This window comes from Peromyscus californicus, unplaced genomic scaffold (assembly GCF_007827085.1).
Source record: "Peromyscus californicus insignis strain IS unplaced genomic scaffold, ASM782708v3 Scaffold_13__1_contigs__length_99412109, whole genome shotgun sequence".
In the NCBI taxonomy this organism is placed as follows: Eukaryota; Metazoa; Chordata; class Mammalia; order Rodentia; family Cricetidae; genus Peromyscus; species Peromyscus californicus.
This window is the reverse complement of record NW_026294424.1, coordinates 76,561,143-76,573,753: the sequence shown is the minus strand read 5'-3', so window position 1 is coordinate 76,573,753 and position 12,611 is coordinate 76,561,143. Positions and strand designations below refer to the sequence as shown.

At 33.4% G+C, this 12,611-nt stretch overlaps 1 protein-coding gene across 1 annotated transcript in view; it reads left to right on the top strand.

The window, feature by feature from the left end:
* The window catches only part of Tecrl (trans-2,3-enoyl-CoA reductase like), a 66,390-nt gene that overhangs the window by 17,547 nt on the left and 36,232 nt on the right, over positions 1 to 12,611 (top strand). Inside the window, exon 3 of the mRNA XM_052735917.1 lies at positions 11,879 to 11,923. Coding sequence (XP_052591877.1) covers positions 11,879 to 11,923 — 45 coding nt within the window. The remainder of the gene's footprint in view (positions 1 to 11,878; positions 11,924 to 12,611) is intronic.

The following is a 12,611-nucleotide window of genomic DNA, read 5'->3' as shown; positions in this document are numbered from 1 at the left end:
ATTATATTTGAGAGACTTGGATGACTGGAAACAGAATGTGCTCAGAAATATGGAGAGATCTGGCAGTTGGTGATTACAATGTGCATGCTCAGAGAAAGCTGACTGTGACAGACAGACATCCTGATGATGTTGGTATGACTATTGCTGGGAAAGTAGAATGCATTAGTGAAGAAATTATAGTAGCGAAAAAAAGAATTGTTATCTTTATAATTGGCTAAATTTTGAATTATATTTTCATATCATTGAGAATATTTTTAAAGGTTTATTCATTTTATACTTTGTAGCCTTAGTGTCTATGGCTCTTGTATTATATCATTTCCATACAAAAGAGTAATATGGCTTCAGAATCCCTTTTATCTCATGTCTTAGAGACCTTTCTTTGCTTCTTTGTCCCTAACTCAAAAAGAAAATTGAAATAAGCTGGTGCATTTTTTCCTGAGGGCTGTAAGAGATCATCATCTTAAGCCCTGCTCCATGACTCAGGATCCATGCTCAGCAATTGTCTGTGTTGCTCGGCATCACAGTCACATCTCACTTTGGCATCCGGTCTTTTCCATAGATTGAATTAAACATCTCTTCTGATACCCACTAGTTAAAGCTGAATGTGACTAGATTATCCAGAAATATGCTTTTATTACATCTTCCAGTCAATTTTACTCTGCACTGTGCTATATATACATTATTTATGATTAGAAAATAGATACCTAAATGTCTATTATTTTGTTTCCCCAATATCTTGAATCATTTAAATGATCAATTATTCAATTAACTCTATTACTACATCTTTAGGTGTTTATGTCATTTTCTTTTTAGTTTGGAAAATAACATGACATGGGGTCATTGTTTTTCCTTTGAGTTGTCTGTAACTCACTATACACTTAATTTATAGCATAGAATAAATAGCACCTACTACTGTTTTTGTTGTTACGATCTTTAGGTCAAATTCAATAGTTTTGTAATGGATTTTGTTACTATTTAAATTATCTCTAAATGTGGGATTTTCATATATGTTTCATGGAAGTTTAGTGTTTTGTTATACATGTCCTTACCCATCATTCCCAGCTCTTTTTCACCAGTGACCTTTCTCATCCAGTATTCTCCATTCCGTATTGCCATGTGGAGTTTCTCACCTCTCTAGTGACACAGGCCTGTTTTTTTTTTCCCCAACAACTGGATATAGACATTTAACAATTACTAACTAATAGTTTCAATTCTTCAAATAATATAGATATTTCCTCTTTGTCTGAAGGCCTTGATTTTTGCCTGTTCTATGGGTTGTCTGCATATGCTGTTGATGGTTTCTTTTCCATAAAGAAGATTTTATTTCATGTATTTCATTTTGCCAATTATTGAGATCATATCATATGTTATTGTGATCATATTCATACTTGTTTTTGAGTATAACTAGGTCTCAAAATATTTCTTCTTTTTTTTCGTGATTATACTGCTTCTGGTTGTAGATTAAGTAAGTTCTCTGATCCAGTTTGAACTGATATTTTTGTGTACAATGAAAGAATGGATCTAATTTTAACCTTTTGAATGTGTATATACTTTGTTGCTAACACAACTACCTGAAAAGATTCTATGTTTTCAAGTGTATACTTTGAAAACTTGTCAAAGCTTCTCTTTCTATAACTGAATTCATCTTTGAAGGATGTAGATGTAACAGTCTTATTAAATAAGAAACACAGAGCCAAATGCAGTGTTAAAAGCCCAAGAGGTCAGAGCAGTAGCTAAGAGCTGACACTAAAAACCCTTTCTTACCCTTTGCTGGGCTGCCATCCTTCCCCTGAGAAAGAGACCTACTTCCTGTGTATCTGTCTTTTTATTGACTTTCTGTTCTGCCTTCTCACTGGTTGTAAAAAAAAAAAACAAAAACAAAAACAAAAAAAACCCCACTAACCTCCTTGGTTAGTTTTATTACAGGGTAGTGTTTACAAATAAAACATAGATATGTGTTCTCATAGATGACTGATACAAAATTATTTTGAAGTAGGAAGGCAGTGGTAAACCTGCTTGGATAGAGAGAATGATACCACAATGTGTGTTAAACTGAAGGAGTAACCCTAAAGGGAAGATATATGACCAGATTCATGGCATAGAAATGTGACAAATATCCAAAAAATCCCTATTGCAGTTAAGTGTGAAATGAAACAAACAAACAAACAAACAAACAAACAAACAAACAAACAAACAAACAATTCTAACTTTATTTTTCTACATGTCAAGAGAATGAAGGTAGATAAAACAAAAGAAAGCAAATTTTATGGACTCAGTTTGACATTGTTTTGTAATGCTCCTAAATTGCATATAAAAGTTTATAAGTATGTGGATATGTGGACACTTTCTGAAGCTTATAGACTCTAGGAAAGGCTAAGTGGCCTTCGAGGATAGGGTCAAGTGCTATTTGCAGAAGTGTGAGTTACTTGATCTGCATCACAGATTCCTGCTCTATGTCAGGACACTGGAGAATGCTGCTGTGTAGCCTCTCTATTGGAATGAGCAGAAGAAGGGAGATAACATCTTTCTGAACAAGATACACTTTCTAAAGCTTTCACAAACTACAATTGTCAAGACTTATGCATGAACCTATAGGCCTTTTCTTGTGGTGAACTTTAAAGATATTTTGCACCTGATTGATTATTAAGGAATATGCTCCAGGCAGAAACTGAACAGGAATGAGTAGACAGAAGAGTGTTTAAATCCATTTAAGTTTCTCAAGCATGAGAATCTGTTGAGTAGAGATAGCTCTCAGAAGGAACATAGTGGGGGAATAATTTGTGGATATTGTGATTAACTGGCTGTTATTCTTTCTGGAGACTGATCAGTTAAAAGAAGCAAGTGTTATTATACAGGGCCACTTAGTATATGAAAAACCCTTGAGAAGCAGCCATGTGTAGAGTTCCTTTCCGTGGAGAAAACCATTGGAATTGCATTGAAAGTAGAAAATCAGCTGCATATGCTCAACTGTACCAACCCAGGGCATCCACACTGAAGTGTTATGAGTGCAGGCAGCATGGGAGGCAATTCCTCCTCTTCTCTACATAGCTAGAGCACTGGTCATTTCATATGGGGCCAGAATTCGTGGAGTCGCAATGTGTTGTCTTCTGAGTCTGTGCAATGGTTCATCTTACAGAACAATATTGCATTTGAGAAGAAGAAAGTGAATGGAAGTTGAAGTTTATCTACCTTAGTAATATTTCCAATTAATATCAACTTCATCACTCCCTTTCACAAGCTTTGACAATATTTCTATGACTTGCATGGATTTTCCTGATGCTAGTGCCCGCCAGCTTAGAGGGCCACGTAATATGCAGGTTAGTCTTACTTTTCCGTATAACCAGTGGTACATAGAGTTATCTGCCTATGTATAAGTGTTAAGAAAGAGAATGAGAGAGAGATTGACAAGGAAAGAGATTGATCTAATGGGATTTGCTCAGGTGATTATGTAATTTGAAATTTTTCAGCATCTGTCACCTTCTACCTGCAAGAATTAGATAGGAAAGACTAAAGCCAAAGGACTGAGAACATCAGTGTCAATGGCTGTATACCTCCATGTATTCTTCACTGTTCAAGAACAAGAAGTGCATAGCTGGAAAACCAAGATTGTGTGCAAGCTTGAACAGAGTAACGTTGCCTCTCCTCTGTCCTTCTGTTCCATGTGGGCCCACTGAAGTGTGAATTGTGCCAACCTACACAGATCTGAGAGCTAGTTTCCTTTTTCAACTTGCAAAGCTCTCATCTGGGACTTACTGGTTACATAGAGAGACATTGTAGGCTTTATTAGTGTCACTTAATGTTTGCTGGGTGCAGCCAACCTTCATCTCACCCAATTAAAAATTGCTTGCTGCTCATTGATTTCATGTAAGAAATATCAACTGCTAATTTCAAGACAACAACAAAAAAATGAAATTGAATTCCTTTGTGGGCATTTTGCAGTTTCAAAGTTCCTTTCCTTTGATTTCTCATGCCTCTCAGAATAATTGCTCTTTGCTCAGAGCTGTTTGTATTAGTATTTTATATCTTTATTCAAGCCTCAGAGTCATTAGTTTTAAAGTAACAGATATGATGAAAAGAAACTTTAACTGTGAGCACATTTTTCACCATGTTCCACTGGTAAGGAAGCATGTAGTCTTTTACCTCAGGCTTTCAACCAATCAGAAGCTTGTTCTTGCTTTTTTTCTGCTCTTGCGTGTGTGTGTGTGTGTGTGTGTGTGTGTGTGTGTGTGTGTGTGTGTGTGTGTATGTGTTTGGTTTAGATGGGTTTTCCTCATACCACGTTGGACTTTCAACTATCTATGTACCTGAGGGTGACACTGAACTCCTGATCCTCCTGACTCTACCTCTCAAGTGATAAGATTGTGCACATACCTCACCATGACTAAATTTTGTGGGGGTGGTGGGGCTCTAATTGATACAATACTGTATACATTGAATTAATTCATGAGCACAGTTTCTTACATTGAACAAGTCAAGTCATTTCAGATTTCAAATTCTTATGTCAAAATTAGAACAAACCATCATCTGTAAAATTATGCTGACATGTATATATGCACTACAAATACATATAAACTGTGCTTCTGACATACAAATATAAATTATGTAAGACATACATGGATTGTGTATAGTTAAGTTGTTGACTCTAATATGTTTCTCTTTATATAAAAATTTTTATTTTGACTGTTATTGCCAAAAGTTGGGGGTCATAGCTACTGACAAAGTGTATCACCTAGTTAATTTGCATTTCATTTATCTATACAAAGGACAAATGCATATTTATAGCACACTGTGTGCAGATATAGGGGTATTTTCTCTCAAAAAGTGTCAAAGAATAACACTAATCATTTTCTAAGTTGGCATCCCTAAATTTGAGAAATAAATCTCCAAAACACTTTAAAATTAAAGTATAAAGCCTTCTCTTAAGTCATGGCAGTCTGTTCACTTTCCTTTTTTCTATTCATTTATAAAAATTACAGTTAATGCTAATCTCTTGACAACATTCTTTAACAACCATCACCAAAGGAAATTCTGTAAACAAAGTAAATTGTTAGATCTAGAACCATAATGACTGAGTAGTTTGTGACAAGGAATTGAATTTCCAATGACATTTAAAAGCACATAAAATATTTTTGTTGTTAAACAATTGATTTTCTGAAAACTTAATTGAAGTGTGTGTGTGTGTGTGTGTGTGTGTGTGTGTGTGTGAACTTGTAATCACTGTACATATAATCAGGATCAAATGATAGTTACAACTTCTAGAGATTGGATATATTATAGTGGTAAAGAGAAATGGACATTAAGCATCTTCATAGTCATGTAAAGTAGTTCAACATAGGAAAATAAAACAGGGTGAAGGTAAAAATAACTGCATTCTGGAGGCTCTGTCTTTATTCTTCAACACCATATACACAAATTTGTTGCTGGGCTTGATGCCAAAATCCTTTAATTGCAGACTTTGGAAGGCAGAGGCAGATGGATGTCTGTGAGTTTGAACCCAAACTAGGCTATGTAGCTAGCTAGTTCTCTGTGTAGAAGTCTGATTTAGGGGTTCTAGTGCTGTTTAAAAAAAAAGAACTTGAGTACGATAGGAAAGGTTTATTTCTTCTGCTGATAGTCTATTGTCTAAGGGAGATACAGCAGGAAATCAAGGGAAGAACCTGGGTGCAAGAACTGATTTAGAGGACACTGAAGAATGTTGCTTGCTTAATTGCTCCTGATGGCTCCTTATGGCTTGCCCAGTCTGCTTTCTTACAGCACCAAAGTCAATCAACCTGATACAGAACTCTCTTGTAACCTAGGAAAGGACGACTTGAGAAATATGGATCAAGATTATTAATTAGCATGATGATACAAAATAGAAGAGAAATGATGGGAAAAGGTTTATTTCTGAAAATATGATGTCAGATAAAATTTAATGTAGTATAAAATTTTAGAAACAGGGATCTATTATAGTAAAGATAGGAGGACAATTTCTGGAAATCCTCATAGAAATGAAACACATTTGAGATTTTGAGTTGTTTTATTTTTTTCTTTTTCTAATGACATCCTACTTTATAACTCAGAGCCTTTGTTTATACAGCTATAAGGTTTTAATTTTTTTCTTACTTAAGCCATGTCTCCACTTTCCTGCAGGAAACTTGCTTTGTGATATTGGTTATGCAATGCTGTGCTATCCTCTTTCTAACTTGAGCATTGTAATATCTTACTTATCTTTGTCAGCAAAATTATTCCAGTTTTATTGATTCTGATTTGCATGAAATAATTTTAGTAGTTCTTGGTGGAAGAGCAAATTTTCTTTCTTTCTCACAAATTTCTCAGAAACATTGTACCACACCTCCTACTAAAACTCTGAACGTCTTCCTGGAATCCTGGATTCCATTTTGATTTGATTACTTCATTATGTCTGTGGTATTTACAAGACGGCAAGGAAGTGGTTTGCCATGTGTACATGGTGTGTTCAGTTTTCCTCAAAGAGTGTAATGAATGAATCATTTCAAAACAAATGAAACAATTAATTCAGCAAAATGAGCATAGAAGCCTGTCTTTGTAGCACATCAAGAAGAAATTTCAGGTAACATGTTATAATAGTTTTGATGAAAAAGTGCCAAAATTGCTGTTCTTTTGGTGCTAGCTATAAAATACTATAGTAACTGCATTAATGCAATATACAAAAGACATTCTCACCACTGTGCTTTCTTTATAGCATTTTTATCACTGTGTAGCAAGTTTATTTTGTGAAAATAAAACTTTGCATTGGAATGGGGCTTTTGGCTGCAGGAAAGCAGGTCTGTATGCCTCTATAAGTACCAGAATGAGAAAACAAAGGCAGTTATTGAGGAAACATTTGTTAAGACAAAAAATGATAGCTTGGTAAAAGTATGCTGCTTTCTATTAAAACAATTCTACATTTTCAAATATAAGCTCAATCAATATTCCAATGTTCTTCATAAATAAGTCACAAAATTAATAGTTAGAGAAGAATAATTCCCACATTTTATACTATTGTTAAAAATTTATTTATTCTTTACAATGATAATAACTAATATCAATATCATCTTCCATAATCAAATTACATAGCTATTCTAAAATTTTATGGAATGACCCATGTACTTCATTTGCTTGAATTGTTTTGTTGATGTTATTCTTTTCTTTGGTCTCTTAGTTCATTTGCTGAGAAGAAAGAAATTCATTTTTAAAATCAAAGATGAGATAAAGGTCATTTAAAGATTTTATGCAGTAGTGAGCTATAAATTGGAAGAATATGTGCAGACAAAACCAACCAGGAAAATATAAAGAATAGAGAAGACTCAGTTATTCATGTAATATACTGTGGAAATATAAAGTACTGAAATCCCAGAACCAAAAAGTAAAAGGAAGCACACAGTTTTGTTGACATATTTTTCAAAGGTTTTAAAATCTTGAAATATATGCCAAGGTAGTAATTAAAGAAGCATTTTGTGAATACACACGTACACACACACATACACACACTCATTTATATATATATATATATATATATATATATATATATATATATATATATATATATATATATTAGAAACAACACTTTAAATTTTTAAAGCTGAGAAAGTAAACAATTCAGAATCAAAAAAAGACAGTATATCAACTAAAACTAATAGTTAACTGCAGTGAAAGTACAGTTTCTTTTCATAGTTTCTACATTCATTGAATATCATGCTTATTTTACTGGCATTCTACAGCATGGATAAAGGCATCCTTTTCTCCTAAGGTCTATATTCGTGTATTCAAGAAATGATACTAAATTTTGAGAACAGAGTTCACTTTTGTTAAACAAGAATTAAACTAGAATCGGGATGGTTGAAAGTTTGCTTTTTCTTGTAAGAGCTGTCTGTTTCTAATTCCCACTGTTTTCATGTTCTGGCTGAAGCACTGCACTTCATTCAGATCTTCAACATGACTAGTAATAAAGCTTTATATTTATGTGCTACAAGCACAGCTCTGTGCAGCTTGCTGGCATGGGCAATCTCACCCTCATGCGAAGAGGAAACCTAAGGCTCTTCCTGTTAGGCTAAGCTTCTTGGATGTCCTTAACCTAAACCTTGTCTTTCCCATTCATCCTTTACTTAATCTCTAGCTAGAGAATTTCTGAAGTATTGAAGACTTTAAGCTTTTATAACTGTTCTCAGAAGGGATGGACCAGAACAGGTAGCCTATCTTTGCAGTAAGGAATATATTTATGTATGTCTGGATGCCATATATCGACTTACATCATCCTACTTGTTTTAGTCTGTTTTACATATTTGAATTCTTTTAAAGTTTATTTATTTTTTTTTTTTTTTGGTTTTTCGAGACAGGGTTTCTCTGTGTAGCTTTGCGCCTTTCCTGGAACTCACTTGGTAGCCCAGGCTGGCCTCGAACTCACAGAGATCCACCTGGCTCTGCCTCCCGAGTGCTGGGATTAAAGGCGTGCGCCACCACCGCCCGGCTAAAGTTTATTTTTATTGTTATGTGTATATAAGTATGTGTGTGTGTATGTGTGTGTCTTTGTGTGTGTCTCTGTGTCTTTGTGTCTCTATGTGTGTTTGCATGTGTGTAACTGTGTGTTGACAGATGTGGGAAGAGGGTGTGGTGTTAGATTCCCTGAAGCTGAAGTTACAGGTGTTTGTCAGCCACTTGATATGGGTGCTGGGAACTGAACTCTGGTCTTTGAAATTAAAGCAAACACTCTCATCCTCTGTCTTAGTTAGGGTTTTTATTTCTGTGAATAGACAATATGATCATGGCAACTATTATAGGGAAAACAATTATTTTGATTTAATCAAGAAAGTACATGAAAACACACAAATATATGTAACACACATACATACATACATATATATATACATATATATATACGTATATATATATATATATATATATATATATATATATGTATGACACACATCAATGATAAAAACTTAATTGGTACTAATTTCAATTTAAAGACATGCTTACCATGTACAAAAAAAACCCCAAACAAACTTCTTTCTATCATTTGACCTACTAACTATTCTCTTAAGTAAACCTGTCAAGTTTATTTAAAGTTTTGAGGAGTGGAGTAGCCATAGCTTTAATTTGTAAACATTTCTCTTTCAGATGAACACATGCTCCATTTCGGAAATAGTCTATGAAACCATCTCTAATTAACATGTTTCACATTTTCTATGAATGGTCTCATTTTTATCTTTCTGTAAATTCTGAAATGTAAAAGCAGGTGCAGAGCTCATGTACACTTTCATTTAGTATGAGTACAATATGTCTATTCTAGCATGTGTTTAGGAAGTTTTCTCTCCTTTAGCCTGCTGAAACTCTGCTCACATGCTTTCTTTATGCTCTCAGTTTACTTAGCTGTCTTAGAAAGATTGTCTTCAATAGGATGTCATTTGAAACACACCTGGTAACTGGTCGAGCTCAAGATGGGTTTTCAATCACGTTTCCAATGATTTTGATTCAATCTGGAAAGTTACTGTACATTAAGTTTATTTCATGAGTTGAAGAGATTCATAATAAATATTTCTATTGGGTTTGAATAATATCCTAGCCTTATTTATTTTTAACATTTATACTATTAATTATAATTCTCTATGAAGTATAAAAGACGCATTATAGTTTTGATCCACTGTTTTGCTCTAATGTTTCCATCAGACTGCTCTTAAGAACTGCTGGTGTTCTCTTGCCTTTGCTTCTTTTCTGGTATGGAATTCCGAATTACTCTGTGTCATTGCACGTATGCTGCATTAGGTTGTTATTTCTGATACAATTCCCAAATAAACTGGATACTTTATATTACTCTTTGTTTATCCATTTTGATTCCCCACATGCATTACCTTTTTTTAAAAGATGTTATGTTATTGTAGGTACATTGACAACATTATGTCCTTACTCTTCAAGTGAATCATTGATGATAAATAATTTAGTGAAATATATTTTACTTGTGGCAAGATTTAATGTATTCAAAGTGTTATTAGATAGTGTTAGAAAAAAATTTCAGTTGTGGTCAGAGTACAATAGCTATTGTATAAGTCGAGTTTACTGTTGCTCCTGCTGAGATGCTGTCATCTTATACTCCTACATACTCCTACATTAACCATTTAACTGTGACACCATGGTCTGTCTTCTGCATTGTTAAAACCTTGAAGCTGTTAGAATAAGATAAGTACCCTTATACATCTCAAGCTCCTTATAATTTAATATATATTGATTATATTAATAAATAAAATCATATTAATAATTAACAATAATTATATATATATACATATTCTGCCATTTTGCAGGCCAATACACATCATCTAGCTCATAAGGAAAGACTGCATGTAAGGAATAATAGTTATAATAGTTATTTTTGCTTTGGCATTTCCACTTAAGATGGCCTCATAAGTTGCTATGGAAAGTGATGTCTTCAGCGGATGTTATTTAAATTGATAGAACCTGACTGCTTATATATACAACTATCACAGGGGTCAGTTGCTGTCTGTCAAATACAAGTAGATTTCGAAATCTAAGTGGATGGCTTGTATTTGGTTCAATATCAAATGTCCTCACAAGCTCAATTAAAACTGTTGAGTCTTCTGTAGCACTTAGTTGCATCATATTTTTTTTGTCTGTAGGTTACATGGTAGCAAAACTATCTTTAAGTAATTTTCAATAAACAATACTAGCATACAATTCATAACTATAAATCAATATAACAGTAGTAAGCATGTTAGTTAATATAAGCTGAAATAAAATGATGCTTCTAACCTGCAGACTGTCTAAAAGAGGTAAATGTCACAGTATTTATGTGTAATCTTAGTAATTATTACCTCTAAATTTTGTTTATGAATAACTCTCAATAACCTTAATGCATGAATATAAATTCTTTTTTAGGATTTTTCCCTCATGGAAATTGGAATGTACAAAAACTGAATGTACAAAATGAAAAAGAGATAAAAGCCACATGGCAAAATGTAAATTAATAGAAGTGGACTAACTCAAGTTATACGAGCTAGTAGGAAAAAAGCCTAAGCTAAAGGCCAATTTTTCATAATTAATATTAAGTCTCCATGTCATTATTTGGGGCTAGTGGCTGAAAAGGAAGTCCAGTCACATTTGCCTCAGTTGTTTTTAGTAATAATTAAAATTTATTTATGTGGGAAAATGATAATGGTAGAATTTTCTTATAAATACACTTATTAATTTACTATTTGATGTTGGATAGAATTGTTTGGCATTTACTCCAACAGATATTTAGGATAATTGAATGTGATTATCTTTGAATTTTGGAAATAATATTTTCGATACTACAATATGTTATAAAAATGTTCAGGATTTATTATAAAGAAAATATTATTCTGTCCATTCATATATGTTGCCCAAAAAGAACATATAAACTAATATTCGTGCTTTAATTAATACATTGACAATAATCAAAGTCAATCATACATATCATTTTTAAGGAGCACTTCACTTCTCTATATATCATTCTGATGGAGAGCCTAAGACAATAGGAATTATTCTGATAGAGCACATTGCTCCTAAAGAAATGGTATAGTTTCTGGTGCCAAACTTAGAGGAATTTCCAATGAAAGCCAAAGTCATTATTTTCCATCAATATGTAGATTTTTATTGAAGAATTAATTATATGACATATGCTGCCTGTCTTGGACCATAAGGATTGGTACATGCTCATAACATGAGCACAACTGCATAGTCCAATCACAATCTCAGCTCCCTGCCAATGAAAAGTACTCTGTCTGTGTTTGATATGAATGTTGTATTCCCTTTCCAATAAGAATGCTGTCTTCCCATGAGAACCTCTATATCTTAAAGCTAAATTTCTATTCTTGCTAATGATTAAATGTTCTCTTTCAACACATAGGTCCAAAGTGGTACCCTTCCAGAGTTGGCCTACAACTAGAATATGGTAAGACCAATTTCAACCAATCAATTTATTTAACTTACAATTTGTCTTCTGAGCTTAGTAACTCCCATTTATTACTTAGTCTATGCATGTAAACATCACCTCACTTGAGTCTAACACTCTAGTGCATCTCTATTTTATCTTTAAAAATTATTTTTAATTGCTCTTTTGATTCCATAAATAGAACACTATGATAAAGACAGGCAAAACTGATGAAACCGAGGAAAATACATCTACTAGTAGATGCAACATTACCAGAATTTAAAAATATAAATCTATAAATGAGTTCTAGTTGAGAACCCATATTATTGACATTGCATCTACTGAACCTCACATTTAAACCTGTTTATAGGAGACCTGTAGCTAGAATGAATATTTAGAGTTTTGCAAGGAGTGTTAAATGTATTTTTAAAAACTTAGTAGGGCATTTATAGGAAGCACTTATTAAGGAGTTACAACCTAAAATATATTAATTAAAAATTAGAGGCAGGTGGACCTCTGTGAGTTCGAGGCCAGCCTGGTCTCCAAAACGAATTCGAGGAAAGGCGCAAAGCTACACAGAGAAACCCTGTCTTGAAAAAAAAAGGTGGATTTTCTTATTCCTTTAATAATAGTCATGTTCACAATTCTCAAACATCACTAGAATTTAAATCAAATTCCTATTTCTCTAAATGTTTGAAAGATATGTTGT